This window comes from Ornithodoros turicata, unplaced genomic scaffold (assembly GCF_037126465.1).
Source record: "Ornithodoros turicata isolate Travis unplaced genomic scaffold, ASM3712646v1 ctg00001050.1, whole genome shotgun sequence".
Lineage (NCBI taxonomy): Eukaryota > Metazoa > Arthropoda > Arachnida > Ixodida > Argasidae > Ornithodoros > Ornithodoros turicata.
This window is the reverse complement of record NW_026999449.1, coordinates 141,132-159,718: the sequence shown is the minus strand read 5'-3', so window position 1 is coordinate 159,718 and position 18,587 is coordinate 141,132. Positions and strand designations below refer to the sequence as shown.

At 44.8% G+C, this 18,587-nt stretch overlaps 2 protein-coding genes across 9 annotated transcripts in view; one reads left to right on the top strand and one right to left on the bottom strand.

Annotated features, from left to right (window-relative positions):
* The first annotated feature begins 1,013 nt into the window (after positions 1 to 1,013).
* LOC135376183 (peroxisomal membrane protein PEX13-like) lies at positions 1,014 to 7,332 on the top strand. 2 transcript variants are annotated; one of them, XM_064608784.1, is made up of 6 exons: positions 1,014 to 1,111; positions 1,914 to 2,117; positions 3,275 to 3,552; positions 3,613 to 3,762; positions 6,981 to 7,100; positions 7,153 to 7,332. In XM_064608784.1, exons 2-6 carry the CDS (start codon positions 2,017 to 2,019, stop codon positions 7,272 to 7,274), a joined length of 771 nt encoding a protein of 256 aa, XP_064464854.1. In that variant the 5' UTR covers positions 1,014 to 1,111; positions 1,914 to 2,016; the 3' UTR covers positions 7,275 to 7,332. The 2 variants fall into 2 exon arrangements, with proteins under 2 accessions (XP_064464854.1, XP_064464853.1); XM_064608783.1 differs by lacking the exon at positions 1,014 to 1,111 and adding an exon at positions 1,208 to 1,376.
* Positions 7,329 to 18,587, bottom strand: part of LOC135376181 (A disintegrin and metalloproteinase with thrombospondin motifs 9-like) — a 93,139-nt gene continuing 81,880 nt past the window's right edge. For 5 of the 7 annotated variants that reach the window (XM_064608778.1, XM_064608779.1, XM_064608777.1 and 2 more), the window contains 7 exons: positions 16,557 to 16,727; positions 15,241 to 15,435; positions 15,036 to 15,177; positions 14,782 to 14,968; positions 12,557 to 12,687; positions 12,304 to 12,500; positions 7,329 to 7,999 (listed from right to left, as the gene is read on the bottom strand). In XM_064608778.1, the coding sequence (XP_064464848.1) occupies positions 7,904 to 7,999; positions 12,304 to 12,500; positions 12,557 to 12,687; positions 14,782 to 14,968; positions 15,036 to 15,177; positions 15,241 to 15,435; positions 16,557 to 16,727 (1,119 nt within the window). In that variant the 3' untranslated portion in view covers positions 7,329 to 7,903. Of the gene's footprint in view, positions 8,000 to 12,303; positions 12,501 to 12,556; positions 12,688 to 14,781; positions 14,969 to 15,019; positions 15,178 to 15,240; positions 15,436 to 16,556; positions 16,728 to 18,587 lie in introns of those variants that run through there. The other 2 variants (XM_064608780.1, XR_010417566.1) reach the window with 2 other exon arrangements.

Sequence of the window (18,587 nt, the reverse complement as noted above, 5' to 3'; positions counted from 1 at the left end):
CAGACTCTGATAGACAAGTTCATTGGAGATGGTGACCTCAGCAGCGCCGAACTTGTAATTGAAAAGTCAACAGACCATGTCGCATATGTATCCTCAAGAAGCGACCAGAGACTAATTTTTTATATAGCTGGCAATGTTGTCAGAAAATTCCTGTCTAAATCAAAGTGTGACATGTGTAGAAAGTTGTTGCTTAGTGACAAGAATGATGTACAGAACCTGCAGGCAGCTCAGCTGACTCAGCTGAAAGATAAGGGGGGCCTGTTGTATCCATCAGGCTTTATGCTTAGGTTCGTGGAAAATTTGGAAAACGTGTTTACCAGCTGCTTCAGTACGCAGGAACTTCACCATGAGAGCATTATGGACGTCATTGCACTTCTTCATAGAACGCGACAGGATGCCATTGGTTGCACTGGACATAGCAAGCAACTGAATGCTGAAGGTATGGTATTTTATGTCACCACTAGGCTTAATTTTTTTGTTAAGTCGCTGAATCGAGCCAAAGCACAGAAACGCGACTGTGCAAAATATCCGAAGCTCAGTCGCTGCACAAAACTTGTCATTTCTGCCAGTAATTAATTTTGTTCTTTACATTATGTGCATCCAATGTTGCATTTAATTGCAGTTTCATTGTTTTTTTATATATTCATACTCTGTGGTCGTTATAATCTTGTGTCTTGTACTTAGCAGCCAACTTTACATCGTCATAGCCTGCGATCATTCCATAACTGAAAGCATAAACCTGTCTCCCTCATTGCGTGTGCTTCCTCTTTTATGTGGCATATGCCGGTAGAACTGTGTCGTGTAGTAAAAGTTTTTGAAAGAAGTAACAAGGAATAATTCACAGAGAGACACGCACACACAAATAACAATCATAGGAAGTGCGATAACCCAATACGCCGGCGCCAGTTTCTGCTCGGGGTAACTACGCCAGCGCCCCACAGCGGCATCCGCCTCAAGAGCCTCACAGAGGGAGCCATCGCATTTTCCACTACAATCTTCTAGGGCACTGTAGCACCGTTGTCAGCGTGCAGCGTTTCCCATAGTTCACAGTATTAGTGAAATAAATCTGGAAATTCTCAATACACTTACAAACTACAATTATCTTCGACAGGCAAGTGTTAATATTTCCTCTTTTCTTGTTAGCTCACTTTTTCTCTTCAATGTGACCACAAAAAAAAAAAAAAAAAAGCAACCGGTCGAAGCTACTGAAGCTGTGGCTGGGAAAGCGAAACCAGCGAAACGTCATCAACGTGTATCAGACAGCAGTCTATGGCGTCGCCTCAAAAGCCTTGGGAACAACAAAACTGGGATAAGTCATTTTTTGCCGCCATGCGGCCGTGCGGGGACACTGGTAACCTCAACAGTTCTCAGAATTTGTAAGTGTCTCCTTGTGTTGAACGCTGTTAAGGGCCGTGAAGGACAGTGTTAAGTATTCGCTCAAGTTTACGACTAGTCATCTGACCCAAGAACACAAATTACGAAACAAATTGCTCATTATAGACCGTTCACAGCTTCAGTGAAAATTCTGTTTCTTATAGTTGCGAAATCTACCACTTGTGTGTATGTGTGAGGCAGTTTTACTTTATTTTTGCCTTCCGTTTAATAAGGAAGTAGTCCGCTTGTAAGGTCGACAGACCGCGAATAAGTACTTTCCATTCAAAGACATTTCTTTAGCGTCTCTGTTGAAGGAAACTACTTTATTGTGAGATAGTTTTGAAATAAAGTTTGAACTTCCTCGTACGTGAAAAACACGTAGACTGACAGTTGAAGTTGCTGTGTTATCTTGCTTCTCACCCCTAACTTCGAATGTTTGACGGATCCACCTGTTGCTCTTTGACGCATGATATACATTGTAGGAATACAACAACCGCTCGGTACCATTTACCTTCAGCTATCAATTTTTCACTTCCCAGGTGTGGTGACAGCATTACGGGAGGTCCCGTATCAGCCCCACCTGTACCCCCACGACCAGACACATATGCTTCAAACATCCCCTTTGGAGGCAGTGGCTATGGCATGTATGGGAGTGGCTTCGGCAGCATATATGGAGGCAACTACGGCAGCTGTGGAGGCTATGGTTCATACGGAGGATACGGCGGCTACGGATCTTTCTACCCGTGCGTCCTCATTATAGCCATCCAAGTCTGAAACTGTCCCTCTTTCTGTACATTGTTGTCATGTGTAGGGAGCCACCCCTATGTGCTGTGCCCTCTGTGAGGTAGCTGCTGCAGCACAAGGCAGGAACCAGGGACTTAGGTTTTATTCAAATGCACCAACACATTGTTGTGGTGGCTTTTTTATAATGCACATAGTTTTTCTGTCATTGGTGTCACTTGCAGTCGCGGATCAAGGGGGGGGGGAGATTGCCCCCCAAAAGCGTCAATTTATACATTGAATTTTCCTCTCTCTCCTCCCCCACTACGCGCTCTGACAAAGGAACCCCTCCCCCCGATCCGAGGGTCTGAATCCGCCCCTACCCACTTGTGCTGTAGTGTGATAAATTTGCTGTCACACTAACCACCTGTCACATCTGAATACATTCGCACATTAGCTGCTGCTAACCACTCAGATTGAAAGCACCCAAAGTCCTCGATTTCACTAGTCAATTCAGACATGGTTCCCACTGGTCCTTGAAACCATTGAATACCCTGGAATTTGAAAATGCCATCTTCAAGGTCTGGAAAACCCTGAAATTTTTCACGATCCTTGAATACCCTTGATTTTGCAAATTCTTGTTCCCATGGAGCTGCAGTGCAAATTCTGCTTATCCGGAGTCAGAACTATAGCTTCGAAACTGCAGGAGTTAGAACTCTTTGCAATAGGAATCAACAACAAGAAATTAGCGGTGCCCTCAGTTATACTACTACGCAATCAACTTTCCTTTCTGTCGTATGATCTTTAACATTCAGGAATCGTCAGTCACATTTGTGAATGGATCACTATTTGCAGCTCCCATGTATTCTCTCATGCGATTGATACCTGTAGCTTGTAAATATTTTTGTGAAATATTGAAGCCTGTTCATAATCTGTGTGTTACATCACAGACAAAATAACCGCTGAACTGTAAAAGGTCCTTGAAAGACCCTTGAATTTCTGTTCTAAAAGGGAATGGGGACAGTGGGGGACATTTTCAGAGGGCTGCGTGGCAGTGTTTATGTCCTCCATGTCATTCTCAAACACCTAGTCAGGATCAGGAAAAAGAAAAGCGATGCAAAGCCTTGCCGATCCCCTGAGACGTACAAAGCCATCAGTAACAGCAACAGTGTTGGTGCAGTGGACGGTGGGGTTCATCATCCGAGGGACCTTTGGCTCGTCTGGCGGAACATGGCTCCCGTCCAGCATTCCAATCCGTGGAGGCCCTGGTGCAGGCCTTTGGCTCGGTGGCCATGATGCTAGAGTCCAGCTACCATGCCCTAGTAACATCCTTCAGGGCAGTGGTCGGCGTGGCCGACCAGGCATCTCGGCTCAAGGATTCTTTGGGCAGGATAATTTCAGCCCTGGCTTTAGTACGAGCGCTGCGGTGGATGGTGCGACGTACTCTTGCCATGCTAGGTGACGCAACATTCTTGTGGGTGATTGCTTTATGACCAGTATTGCATTTTTCTTTTTCAGGACTCGTGGAGCAGGCAAAGTTTCAAGACCTGTCTGGCATGCCCTCAAATAACAGCCCGTCCGCATGGCCAGTGATGGTGTTTTTGGGCTTTGTGGTTTGTGCTCCTTGGCTTCTGTGGAAGATGGTATCCTCCGCTACTTCTGCTGCAGGTATGAGGCTTGAGGTCAACAAATTTTTCGGATCTTACAATGTGTCCCCTTAAAGGGATGGGCGCATCCGTTCCAGTTGATTTCAAAATTTTCGGGTCAATTTTATTCCTCGTGAACCACTGACCACAGTATTGAAAATCCCACACGAAATAGTGGTGTAGTTCGAGTGTTATTCGACGGCATGCATGACAAGGACAGGCGCTGGACATTGAGAGCATTCCGGAATTCCCTCTCTGGAAAAACGAGAAAATGTCACTCCCTAAGAACCAATGGGTCCAACCTAGAGAAAAGGAATGCCGCGGCCAAGCGGGCGTCTCATAGAGTTATGGGGCTTCTGGACGTCACCTTTCCTCCTCCGCGCGCCGCCCTCTCACTCCTCTGCTTAGAGTATGATGTCACGCCGCTGGAGCCTCCACAGCTGCGGAAACAGTGCTGATCTTTAAAAATTTGCAATCTAGGCACTTTTCGGACGAAAAAGCTATCCAGGTAGATTGTAGGCTGATGCTGAGCATAGTGGTATCGGTTCCATAGATGGGTTTCTGATGTGACTGTCCCTTTAAAGGGACCATGAAATGATTTTCGCTCACTATTGTAAACACATTAACTTTTAACCATATTCAGTGCACCGGGGGCACGGTTACCACGCAAAAATAGCATGGTGTGACCGCCGGATACATCCCTTCGAAGCGGGCTTACGTCATCAACATCGAGGGCCCTGTGTTTTCGGGTTCTACGTTTTTTGAAAATCTAGGGTAAAAATCGAGATTTCAGGAGCCGTAAAACAGGGTGAAATTGGGCGATATTGGGTGGAAGAGCAGATTTTCGGGTGAAAAAAAAAAAAAATCAGCTGTGCTAAGTGTCCAATGCTTAGCTTTCTCCAGTGCCCGTATTAGTGGCTGAATTGGCACTTTGCAAGTTTTTTTTTTTGTTATTACCCTAAGTGTTGATGATGCAAAAGGGGGTAAAAATGGGTTTTACCAGGTTTTAGCCAAAGACATAGGGCCCTATCAACATCCAGTCTGCTCGGCCAATTGTGGACGACCGGGAGCACACACCCTGTGGGGCCACGTGGGTGCACGGTTTCAGTATGGACAACAAACAATGCTGTCAGATATTGTCAAACCATAACCATGTCAAGATGTCAGACCATATTTCTGCTGTAGAAATCAGCAGAAATATGGTGAAACAGAAATCGCCAGCAAAGGAGGAAGAGATTATGTGATGCACACGGCGTCTAGGAATCGTTCTGTACACAGAAGCTCCCAAAAGGCCTCCGACAGAGACATTTTCTGAGGAAGAAGCAGCTATGAGAAAAAAACGTGATCCGGTAACAATGCCAACAATCAACGGCTACATTACACCTCTGGGGAGCTATTCTCGATGAAGTAATGCGTGCATTACTTCGTTTGCAAGCTATCATTGGTCGCCGAGCGAAGAAGGCGTGAAGATACCTCATGCGCACGCAACCAATGCTAAAGCAATTAAGCATGCAGTTGCATTGTTGCACGGGCTACCGCCTCACGAGACCGCCCTTGCATTCCGTTGCCGGAAACGGAAGAGCACAATGCGAAGGAAATATTTGTGGGAACATGTAAGAGTGTAGCAATATGCAACTTAATTGTGACAAGACAATTTGCTCAGACTTGTAAAAGCTAAAGTGAACAAAATATGTGAACGTGAGTGCATTGCATTACGAAGTTGCTGACAGTATGGTGGCGTTCGTGCATGAAATTTTGCTGCAATTTTGAACAAACCTAGTGGCGCGAACAAAATTTGTGCAAGTGCATGGCCGTTGGAGCGATTGCTAGTTCTTGTCTTGTGAACACCGTCGCAGTTGTCACCAAAATTTTCGAGGACATTCCTCTAATTTCCTCGTTTGACAAATACACAATAGTTATTCGCTATGTGCGGGCATTGTGTGCATGGAACATATCATGCAGCCGCATCCTTGCGAGCTCGGGCCATCGACAGTGACCACGCATTGCTCACATTGCAGACGTTTTTTTTTTAAATTTCCCTTGAGAATCAGTGTTTGCCAAGTTCTTGGAATGGGAGGACGTCCGTCCAACACACCCCAATACCCCCAAAATCTGGAAGAGACCCCCCTACAATTTTGTGACCCCCCTACAATACTTCGTCAAAAGCGTGTAAAAGTTAATAGAAACAACTGAGTAACATCAGATGATGAACTGTATCTGTGTTGTTCCTTTACTCTTCTGAAGTGTTCATTGGTGAAATGTTTGTTATACGTTATCACATATTTCGTGAGCTGTTTCCTATTCCCGAGTTTCACACACCATACTTTTCGTTGTTTCTTGTCCTTCGGGAAGGCATGAAAGCTCATTCCAAGTTCAGTGCAATATGTATCGCACTAAGGAACGTCCCGTCGCTACGATTGGCTTTTTCGATGTCTCCCATCTTGCTATTTTTATGCTTTGTTGTGTCCGTCCATCCGCGTTCCAACTTCAGAACGGAACACAGCAACAACGTGAAATTTTTCCACAATCGCTTCAACCGCTATGCAGATCTAACACGCCATTAACACCATTAGGAACGCCTGCAACGCCACCCATAGGCCGTTCTCATCGCCAATTCTTAACTGCTACCAATGACAATGAGTGGAGGGAGGAAATCTTTCATTCGCGTCTCGGGAGAAATCTCGAGGAGAGGACTTTGCAAGCCTCTTCTGCAAGGTGTTATTGGGCTGATCGTGCAGTCAACAAATTAATGGTAAACCAAAGAAAACCACAGAAACGTTTGTACGCCAAACATAGTACGGACTTGCACTTGCTGTATGTGGGTAGACTACAATAAGAGCAGTGCTGCATAACATTTGTTGCACTTAATGCAGTGGACTCCCATTAAACGCCTTATGAGACTAGCATTTCGTAAGGTCGTGTCTTGTAGTAGAAAGGCTACGTCAAAAGTGGGAAATGCAGCAAGCCAGTGTAAAGCCAGAGAGTCAACTTGGGAAAGGGTACGAATCCACATCCTACGTGCAATCGGCAAAGCCACATTTTGCAGTCAAGAATGGGATATCGGTGATCGTAAACAAAAAAATTCGCTATCAGCAAAAGTTTCCCCCATTTGAAATCAGTGCATTGGTCTATTATAAACAGCTTTACGTTCCCACTATATTATACTTTTTCCCTGTAGGCTGATCTCATGTCCGTAGTCGACTGCACTACTGCTCTTATTATTGGGGTTTGAATATGCAGGACGATGGGCAAGTGGTCAGGATGAGCACTACGCAGCCGTGGCCACGTTTGATTTTGTGGCTGCAAGCACAGCTGAATTAAGCCTCCACGCGGGACAGGAAATCCGACTGGCACCACGAGGTAAGGTTTCGGGCAAAGCGGTGGGAGCAAATATTAAAGCATTAACTTGCAGAGCTGCAACCTGCAGTAAAGGGGTGGCTGTTGGCCAGCATTGATGGAGAAACAACTGGACTGGTGCCTGCAAATTATGTGCGTGTATTGGGACCACGAAAGGGAGAACTCCCACAGTCATAGTATGGTTCTTCTGCCTCTGTAAATAAAGTATTGTAATATAATAAAACGACAAACTGCAGTATCGTAGTATTTATTGTACAAAAACTTGCGAAGCACTCGTCAGACGAGTTAGGCAGCGTGGTAAAAGAGGCAGTGTCTGCCAATGATTTATGTACAGGTGGCTTGTGCTTTGGCAGTGATGAAGCGAGTGGTTTAAAAAATGGATCGGTGACTGCAGCTGCACCTGTGGAACGCCTTTGTGCGCATCAACGTGTGGTCCTCGTACAACCGTAAGAGGGTTGAGGTAGGTGGGGGGGAAAAAACAGACTGCAAGTAACTTGCCATTGTTGGCACTAACATTGGAGGTTGTAACAAGATGTTGGCTGGACACACAAATGTAAGGTAACAACAGCAGGATAATAAATAGCGCAGAAAAAAAAGGCCACGAGTAAAGAAATGCCAAGTTTAGCTGCCATCATAAGTTGCCACTATGTTGTCAACACATTCCTAGAGCTGCTAGACACGTTTAGCCTTTGAGTGTATGGCACAAAATAACAGCACCATGGAACAACGAGATGTCCTCAGTCAATACTGTATCGGTCTTGCTGTACGACGTAACAGATCTAACTCTTCGTTTAATGAAAAGAACGTCAGGGTGGCCGCACATCCAACAGGAGACCAGTTGTAGCGTCTGGGAAGCACTTCCCACAATATCCACCACAGCGTCCCTGGATCACTTCCCCGCCCTGAAACAACATAACTTATCATACACATACATTCAGTGGTTGAAATACACAGGGTGTCTTTTTTTTTTTTTTTCGATACAGATTTTTCATTAAAAAACTAAGGGCTATAGACATCCCGTTTTCACTTCTGTTATCTCTGGGCCGGTGGAGGTTCGTGGCCATCTGTTGCTCAACCGTCAAATGACTAATTACCTAAAAAGGTTAATTAACTTTTTAATTGTAAAAGCTACAAAGTTTTCCCAATGAGAACTGTGCTGCTGTGCTCCTTCACCCTCTCACATTGGGGGCGAAGGAAAGACGCATCTCTGAAGATGCGCAATGAACAAAAATAAGAAAAAAATGGCGTTGCTTCACGAATTTTTTGCGGACGATCCATCGAACGGATTTTTGTTCTGAAAACGCCTACGATATCAGGTGACCGATGGCAACAGATGTTCTCATTGGGACAACTTCGTAGCTTTTATAGTTAAAAAGTTAATTAAAGATGTTTAGGTAATTAGTCATTCGACGGTTGAGCAACAGATGGCCAAGAATGTTCCGCCGGCCCAGAGATGACAGAAGTGAAAACAGGATGTCTATAGCCCCTACAGTTTCTTAATAAAAAATCTGTATCGAAAAAAAAAAAAAAAAGACACCCTGTACAACAAATCAGCTGTTTCAATGTGCCAGTAGCTGTCTTTGATTCGTTAAAAAGTGCAAGGGGCAGTGTAAAGGAGTGCAAGTGAAGGGAACAACAGGTGCTGCCCCTCGTGCAAATATACTAGAGCCCAGTTGAATAGAAAGCGTAAACCTGCAGCGCACTGCATCACAACATTCTGAGACTCTATGAGCAAACATAGGCCTATCTTGAGAAAGTGCCATTGTAAGCGAGGGTGACAAGACAACAAAGATCAATGCCATTCACAGGGAGACAGTGTAAAAATGTAGCCCAGGCAGTTAAATAAAGTGTTCAATGAGTTGTCTTCCTGCTCAACATGTGACAGCACGGTTTCATGTTATATAGTGGCATTTCCCAAAACAGCTCCGTCCCCTAGAGAAATGTACACAGCACAGATCTAGGTGCAAGATAGTTGATTGTTGAAAATGCTATCTCCCTAAAGTTCATGTGCACTGCTGAATCAACGGACAAAAAGGTGCTGTGCATAATCATGTAAAAAACTTGTGTGGTTACAGCAGCACAAGCTCATTTGAAACCATCTGTTTATTAATCTGCTTGTAACAATTTGAGCAAACACTAGACTGCACTATTCGACCTGCCCTGCCCTGTTACATGGGCACAAAAAATTAGATGAAGTGCTTAATTGGTTAAGCCTTAATATCATTCATGCCGTGCTATAGGGACATATTTAATGGCATTCATCTGAGTGACAGTTTCCGCATAATGTGATCGCCACAACCAAGGATGATATGTATGCTAGCTGGAGTGGTGGCGGCCTATACCTCCCTGTAAGCACTGGTGAACCCAGGGACAGGTCTCTTTCCTTTGCCCTAGAATTCACGATGAATGATTACCAAGGTATGCGCGTTATACCACCTACTCACCTGTTAATTAGTGAGCAGAGATTCAGGGGTTGCCGGTAACTAGCTGAACAGCTCAGGCTCTACGGCGGAGGGAAACATGCATTGTTCCTGACCATTCCTGTGCACTTACAAATGAAAGGCGATTCCTGGGGTTTTGTTTATGCTTCCTGGGGGTGTTTTGTGCATCTGTATGCAATACTCGAGCCAACCATGCTCACAATTCGGCGGCACAGCTCTACGCTTTGCCCCTGGTTCACTAAGGACAGCTTAGTGATGCTAAGCGACAGCGACAGCTTAGCGCCGCTAAGGACAGCTGCCGTGGAGCGACTTGGCCGGTGACGCCGTACAGCGGTCTTGAAAGAGCCAGTCTCACTCAGCCGCTCGTACAGACTGCGGATCGTCCATGCGCTTGGGCAATGTTTACTATCATAGCGCTGAATATAAGGAACTACAGCCGCGTTAAAGTCCATGTCGGCGGTGCCAAGTGCAAACATCATGTTCGTTTTCCCTTTTGCGGAGTAGCGGTCTGACATACCGCTGAGGAACCAGGGAGAAAGCAGGCAGAAACCGTTGTACCTTTTTCCTTGTGAAATGATTTCAACACAACAAGAAATATATTTTACAGATGCCAGTTGTGTATTGGCGAAGACGGCAAGCACTTCGAGCACCGTTTTTAATTTTTGTTTTCATTGAGAATAAAAGGGCACAAAACTGTGGTTGTGTCCAAAGCGCAATCTAACCGTGTGACTCAGTTTATCGGTAATTGATAATAGGATTGCGGTCTGTTTCACTCTTCCTCTTTACCGGTTTTGTTTGCTTCTTTCTTCCTGCTTTCTTCGCAGAGGGAGGGCCCTTGGGCGGAGCTTGTATCCGCCGTGAAGCGAAGGCCGCAAGAGCACTCAACCTGCGATAGGATTGCGGTGCTTTTTGGGTAGCAATTTTTTTCTGAAAAACGTGCGCAAAATCAACAAATTTTGACTGCGATACGCTATTCCAGACATGGCCTTTCCAATTCCGGCAGAAAAACGTGACATTCCCTTGGCATTTTTGAGAAATGAATTAGCAAAATTGCACTAATTAATTATAATTACATTAACAAAAATCATTACAGTAGGTGGCAAAATACTTCAGGAGCCTCATAAAGCAAGTCCCATGTTTTTATCACCCCTTGTTTTTTTAGTGATTTTTTTACACTTTCTCGACGGATACCCTGCTATATAATATATACTGTTGGAGTGGAAGGGGCACCCTCTGAGTGAAGCCAACACGATGCCATCTTACCAGGGGCAAAGTGTAGAGCTGTACCGCCGAATTGTGAGCATGGTTGGCTCGAGTATTGCTACGGATGTACAAAACACCCCCAGGAAGCATAAACAAAACCCCAGGAATCACCTTTCATTTGTAAGTGCACAGGAACGGTCAGGAACAATACATGTTTCTCTCCGCCGTAGAGCCTGAGCTGTTCAGCTAGTTACTGGCAACCCCTGAATCTCTGCTCACTAATTAACAGGTCAGTAGGTGGTGTAACGCGCATACCTTGGTAATCATTCATCGTGAATTCTAGGGCAAAGGAAAGAGACCTGTCCCTGGCTTCACCACTGCTTACAGGGAGGTTTTATTTTGTGATTTTTTGACACTTTCTCGCCGGACACCCTGTATATATGTATCCTCCTTGGACACAGCTCATTCACCCACGAAATGCGTACCCTCGCTCCCAATGTCCGAGTACAAGATCAATTTAAAACTTCCATAAAGCCACTCTGTACTGTGCAATCATTTTATAAATTACACGAAAACAAGCATTACTTTTGGCAAAATGCCCGATGTTGTTAAGGATTTCTTTTTTGCACATGTGCTTTTGAGAAATTGGCTGCCACCTGAGAGGCAAGATGACAACAGTTTTCGGACAAAGTACATGTGCCGCCACGCTTAACTGTAGCGTGGGAGCGCCTGGCCTGTTTGCATGCTAGCACCGCCTTGCGCCGATGCTGGGGTGGAGACTCTAGGGCCATGGTACATGAGCGCCTCCTCTCGATGGGATGAGCTCGGGGGAAGTGGTGTAGTAGGATGGATCACATGCTGTGTAGTGTCACCTAATGCTCTTGACCAACAGGCACACCAACCGTGCATTATCACACTTGGTCTAAATGCAGGATTGCGGAAGGGCGAGCTTCAGGGCCACAATATTATGAAATAATTTTTGAGGTGTATGCAAACACTGTAGGCTCTGGGTTTTTCTGTTCACCATTATATGTGTTATGTATCACAGCAATTTTTGACACATTGCTGAGTCCCCGTCGAGAGGGGGCACTTGTGTATCAGGGCCCCAGTCTCCACTCCAGCTCGTTCCAGCGTCCACACTGGCATGCAAGCAGGCCATGCGCTCCCGCGCTACGGTTAAGCATGGCGACGCCTGTACAGACCGTCAATTATGAAATAAAGCAAATTTTCTCTTTTTGTGGAATATTATGTCCTATCTCTTTGGACACGTTTATACTCTCCGAGTACCGCATCGACATCATCGCACTTAATGTCACTCAAATCTGACGTGTAGCACGACTACCGTACGAAATGGCATACGGGACCGGACTGACATTGCACGCTAATGTCTTTTTTTTGTGACCATGTGGCACGTTTATAAGTCATGTATGCCGCTACTCAATTTCATATTCAAAATCATGTAGCACCAATAATAATAGCAATAAGCAATATGAATAGCCTATTCACATCATGTGGGTGCCCAGCAGAGATCACTTTATTTCTATGATGCAGTGGGGTAGTACCTCAAGTCGTCTAATGGCAATGGTAGCATGAGCACCCTGGGTGATCCACTTGGTTTGTGCGTCAACAGCAAAGCCAGTCCCAGCCAGTGAGACAGAAAACCGTCCCTGGGGACATTGTGTTCTGCTGTAACAGTCCCCAGCTTCTGCGAAGCCCACAGGTCGACCATGCAGAGTGCGGCTGTAGGTCAGGTCTTGCACTACAATAAAAAATAAAGGCTGAAAATTCCTCACTGTTATCTGCACATGCACTTACAGTCCACCTGAAGGCTGGACATGTTGAGGGCAACCTTGGAGAAGGTCGTGAGGCCAGCAGGGTAATCATCCAAACAGTCACAGTAGTCAACTCGGGCTCCACCATATGGACAAGTGTCTGGGTTGGCAAGCCTATGTAACAGATATGGCATGTGTCTGCAGTTCTTTGATCCACTCCAAAAAATCGATCAGAAATATCATGTTGCACATCTACACAAAGTAAAACTGGCATTGTGTTTGTGTGGCACACAGAAAGCATTTATAAGCTATCATGAGAAAACACTAAAGTAGACAAAGTGTAGGAAAGACTAATGACTATAAAGACTAAACATTGTACTGAGACAGCAGCAATTGCAAGCATGCACCTGTCCAGCAATATGATGAAAACCCAGGGATGGGCAGTAATACGCATATTTTGTATTATAATACTAATACATAATACTTCCTAGAAATCGGTATTATAATACAGATACAAATACATTTCAAAAATGAGTATTATAATACGTAATACTAATACTTCTGTGTATTACACGAGTAATACTTGTAATACGCTTGTAATATACTTAACTTGGGAAGAAAAAAAGGAAAAGAACAGAAGAATTACTTAGATATATGCCCATTACTTATCGAGACAATCATTCTCCAATGACGTTTTATTCACGCTTACATTTTTGCACATGGCCTGATCTTTCCAAATAAGATCGGATAGCGCTGATCAATTCGATCGCAGTGAACAACTTGCTCTCACTGTGGCAGAGCCCTGATTTCATCCACACTGGACGATAAAATGTGGGCCGTTCAAAAACCTGTGACTGTCCATAGTGCAACCACGTACAGGGGTGACTGGCTGCACGCACTCTTTCATAAGACAAAGGGCTTGTACTGGTATGACTCATCCTTACGGATTCTGAAGTAGAAGGAATGCGAGGAAACCTCCAGTAACCTCTGGCCCCAAAGTCACTCGCTTTGGGATAATTTGGGGCAGGGGAACACTGTAATAGGAGCCTTGTTCGTGTTCAAATGTTTGTGGGACCCGAAAAATTACTGATAAAGTGCACGGGTGACACTTTGCAGGTCGAACTTACGACCTCTGAGAAAGTATTACACCTTCAGAAGTATTGTAATACATGTAATACCTCATTTTGTGTATTATAATACAGATACAAATACATTTCAAAAATGAGTATTATAATACATAATACAAATACTCAAAAGTATTACAGTAATAGTATTATAATACAAAGTATTACTATTACTGCCCATCCCTGTGAAAACCTACCACAGATAAAATTATGACCACACTTTCGATTACCAGACTGCTTCCAGGTTGCACTAAGGCGACCATCACCACATGGTTTACAACCCAGGTGGCCCTGTATTGTATATTTTGCACCCAAGCTAAATGAACTAAGCATATTTCAGATGTGTCCCACGTGTTGACACACAATGGAAGTCATGCAAAACCTAAGAGGCTAACACTTGATTGTTTTAGCATGGCAACTAGCCATTCTGCCCAAGACAGATCTAACCACCAATTCTCTAAAAAGCTACATGTATTTCAAAAACCACCATTCCTAAAAAATGCAATCAGCAAATGGAGATGTGAATCTCAAACTAATTACATAAGGCTACTTAAAGGGTTAATCTACTTAACTACTTAAGCTACTTAACAGGTCATCCAAGGTTTTCCAGAAAAACGTAAAAACTGCCTTTTGCACCGATCTGGACCTACATTGAAAGTTTCACAGTGAAGAGGGTAATAGAAGAGGAGAAAATAGGCACAGCAAGTACCGAAACTGATGTGGCTCCTGACACCACAGCCCTCACTGCCGCCAGTGAGGCAGCGCATGAGACGTCACGTGCTTACGTTTCCCAATGGCAACTCTGAGGCCTCTGACATCTGCACTTGCTTGTGTTCGAGAGCTAGTATCTCGCTAAGTATGGCATGCAGAAGAATAATTCTATTTTCCTCAGTATTCCGGCGTGCAACAGAATGCGTCCATGATGTAATGAACCACATGTATGAAAGTGTCCCGACCTTCTTAAGATAAATTTGTCTTCGATGACAGACACTGCAGTAATGCTTCACCTAACAGATATGGAGCATAGTAACTTCTGAATCTCACATTCAAAGGTTACATAAGACTCGTAAAAATTGCAAACCATATTTTCTTAGCCTACAGGACATTTTTCCATGTGCAGTGATTTGATCATTTGGTTACCCACCTTTTCCCATAGACCTCAGAGTAATTGCTGCTTTCTCCACTGCTGAGAGAGATATATTCTTGGGGGCTTGTAGTGTTCATTCGACCGCAGTACAATGAGACAGCACGGCCCCGTACGTAGATCTCCTGCTCTCCGTCTGTCCGTACACCCATCCGGTCCTGGAACTCCTGACAGCTTAAAGCCCCACCTGCAGCACAGTGCCATGTATGTAGGGCTTATGAACTCTTCACTCACTCACAGGGCAGGGCACTCACAAGGCCTAAGGAAACATTTCCTCTTGCGTCCTAGCTTACGCTTGAGTGCCGCCCTGCACTTGGAGTTATGCACCCGCTTGTTATGACTGTCGTAGCAACGCAGGCGACGTTTCTGCCGTCCGAGACCACAGGAAGCAGAGCACTACAAGAGCATCCTTAGCACAAGCACGTGGGACGCACAGCGACCACTGGATGGCATACTCACAGCAGACCAAGGTCCAGGCTTCCAGAACACATCTTCCTCACAAAGGCCTACCTGGCAGGAACGACTGGACGTGGGGCGTACTTCGGCAGGGCAGGTGCTAGACTCTAGTGGGATGGGGTCTAGCCATCCGTATGTGTTGACCCGGTGACATGTCACCCTGCGCACCTGCACTCCCTCACCGCACGTGCGACTGCACTGCACATGACAATACTTCTGTCAGCTTGAACCCACAAAAGCGCCACAATGTTTATTAGGCAACAGATTTTACGAGTAATTAGAGCTGTGCGAATATTGAAAATTTTGAATATGAAACGAATATCTGATGCTACATGTATTTGAATGCTATTCACAACCCATTTTCAGTATTCGATTTTTTCTAATATTTTCCAAATAGTTCTGAAGCGAGGTGTTGCTATCACCATTCTGCAAGTCGGCTTCGTCTCAAGGGAAAGCTCACTTCACGTTACCGCCTTTGTTCTTTTGGTGTGCGGCTCCATTCTGCAAGTCGGCTTGATCTTGTTACACTCGAGCATTAGGCGAACTCCGCTTTACACTGTTCACAATTTTGTGTGACTAAAAATTTTGTGAGTTCATGGTCAACACTGTACTCTGGACATTGCAGGTTCCAGCAAATCTACTCCCAACTTCCAGAGTTATGTTCAGTAACAGATGGAAATATGTGTCGGTTCTAAAAAGAAGTACAGGAAATTCCTAGCGTACGCATAGAAATGAGGAAGTGCACACAAAGCAGGCTACATGGAACATGTTGACTAACTCTCATTGCAGTTCATTCCACTAATGCAGTCTACCATACATAACCTCCTTCCTTCTCTCACGATATGTTATGCTAGGTGAAAAGGCTCACATGTCTGGAGCAGAACATCATTTAGTGAGCACAATACCACAAAATATTCATGAGGTATTCAAAATTATTCAAATTGGGCCTTTTCTGATTATTCAAATTTGATTCACCATCTGAAGAAATTATTCAGATTTGATTCTCCCTGGTAGTGAAATATTCGTAAACTATTCGCAATGGAAATTTTGCTGTTTGCCCAGCTCTACAAGTAATGACTCCTTGTTTCACCCTCTATCCGTTTCTTTAAAAAAAACATGTGATATCCACAGAGCGATATTCATTTCATTTATTTATTTTTATTTATTGCCCATAAACAGCACAAGGCCTTCTAGTATATCATATGCAGCCTGCTCTAAACCACCAGAGATGTCCAAATCCAGACACAGAAAATAATGCTACGGGGATCTGCTACAAACAAAATGGTATTGTGACAAAATTTGCCCATTCTAGAGCTTACCTCTGACCAGTCACCACTTCTCCATGCCAAAGGGCAAGGTTCTGGGGCACAGTGACGCACGACACGTGGCCGCCTCTGGTTACCACACCAACGCTCTGCCACAGGGCGGTTCCCTCGGTCCACACAGCCCACTCTGCGTGTCTGGGATCCTCCTCCACAGGTTGCACTACACTACCAAACAGAGGTACACAGATAAAGGCCAAGTTATCTACATGTACACACCGAAATTGCTTTGCAACTGTGTCTCCCTGGCAGATGAAACAATGGTCATGGCACGAAACAGTCTCGGCAGCACATCACGAGGGCTACTCGGTACCATAGCATTGCTCAGCACTAACAAGACAAAGACTTGAGAGGGACAAAACACATGCGCTAACTTCCAACACTTTTAATCTGTCACACTAGTGCCCAATAGCGATGCCATATGGTGACCCTCAACGTTTGCCGAGGACAAAGTTGGATTCGGCCCTGGATTGGTGGACAGATATCACATGATATTGAAGTATACTACGTAACGCATTCGAGAAAGCTTACTAATTACCGTTAGACTTGTTTTGAAGGACAACAGCAGCTCCTGAGAAGTTCAGTTTAAACTGTTAACGTTTGTAACCTGTGAGCTCTGTGCCTGTGAGAAATAGCTGTGCGATCTGCGCCATCTGTTGGTCTTTCTATCTGTCTGCATCCGTGTGTAGTTTGCTCGCTGTGTCGCAGCTGTTTGCAAAACCTCGCAACCAGGCGATTTACATGAATGTACGGTTTACATTTTTGTGTTCCAGGGTACACAAACCCCTTTGATGATGCAACGTGCACTGCACTCGCGAGAACTGCCATGATCTCACCTAGGTGGCCCGCTTAATTGCTTGCATTTTCAATAGATGGCGCGCAAGTCACCTTAGGGTTGGCGCGTCTGCAGAGTCCACGAGCGTTACTTGGCGCAGCAATCTTTGAAATTCGATTGCCGAAAAAATGCTCAGTATACACCAGAGCTATTATGCGTCTGAAGTGTCCAAGATACAAGCCTTCAGAAAAGTATACAGTTTCTACAGGTTAGCCTTTCACTTTACAGTTCCTTTAAAGTTGAGCCAATGCTCCCGCAACTGATAATTTAAACAGCACCCAGTCTGTCCTACGGATGATTTTCTGCACGAAAGGGGTATTCTGTAAATCACATTCTGCCTGCATTCCACGTAGGTCTCTTGTGTTGTTTTCTAACATCCCTTTAATTCTACAATTAGAAAACAACACCAGAGCCGGAAAGTGGAGTGCAGACAGAACGGTGCTGTTTAAATGATCGGTTGAGGGAGCATTGGTTAAACTTTAAGGATTGCTGGGGTTGGTGGTTCGTGGAACATTGCAGAGAGTGTGGATGTGAACCTGTACTAACTCAGTGTGTGCGCATCGGAAGAAGTCATGACAGGACCACTCGTGAAATTATAGAGGCCCAAAAGATAAAGGAATTGGGTCAAGCCTGTGTGAGTGTTCCATTCATCGCATTGTTCGATAGGGAACTGGCATACACCAACACATGTAGGAGTAGAAGAAATGACCAGTAGGTGGCTCGTGGTGTATAAAACACCAATGTGACAGATTAATAATGTTGAAGGTTAGCGTTATGTGTTGTGTCCCTCTCTTAGGTGTTTGTCTTGTTAGCGCAAAGCAGTACTATGTTCCCATACCAACATGCCCAGATCTTGTCACTCTACAGTACCATAGTTCCAAGATTTTTGCACAGGGTGATACATATGTTCCTATATCACAAACTGGTGCCAATTGCTTTATGCATCATATCAGAAAAACATAACTGAATGTCAACATAATGCGCTATCACACAGTGAAACATAACAATGCTTCTGGGTTTGGGAGTGTTGTCTCAGACAGAATAACGACGGACAACAACCGTTCTAGTTGATGGCCAGAGCCGAACTGCCTGAGCTGCCGTTTAATATCGCGCGCCGCGATTCCGGGTGCGCTGTCGATGGCGGTAGTGGTGCAGCTACAGCTGCCCCCTTCCTAGGGAGTTGCCGTAAAGCG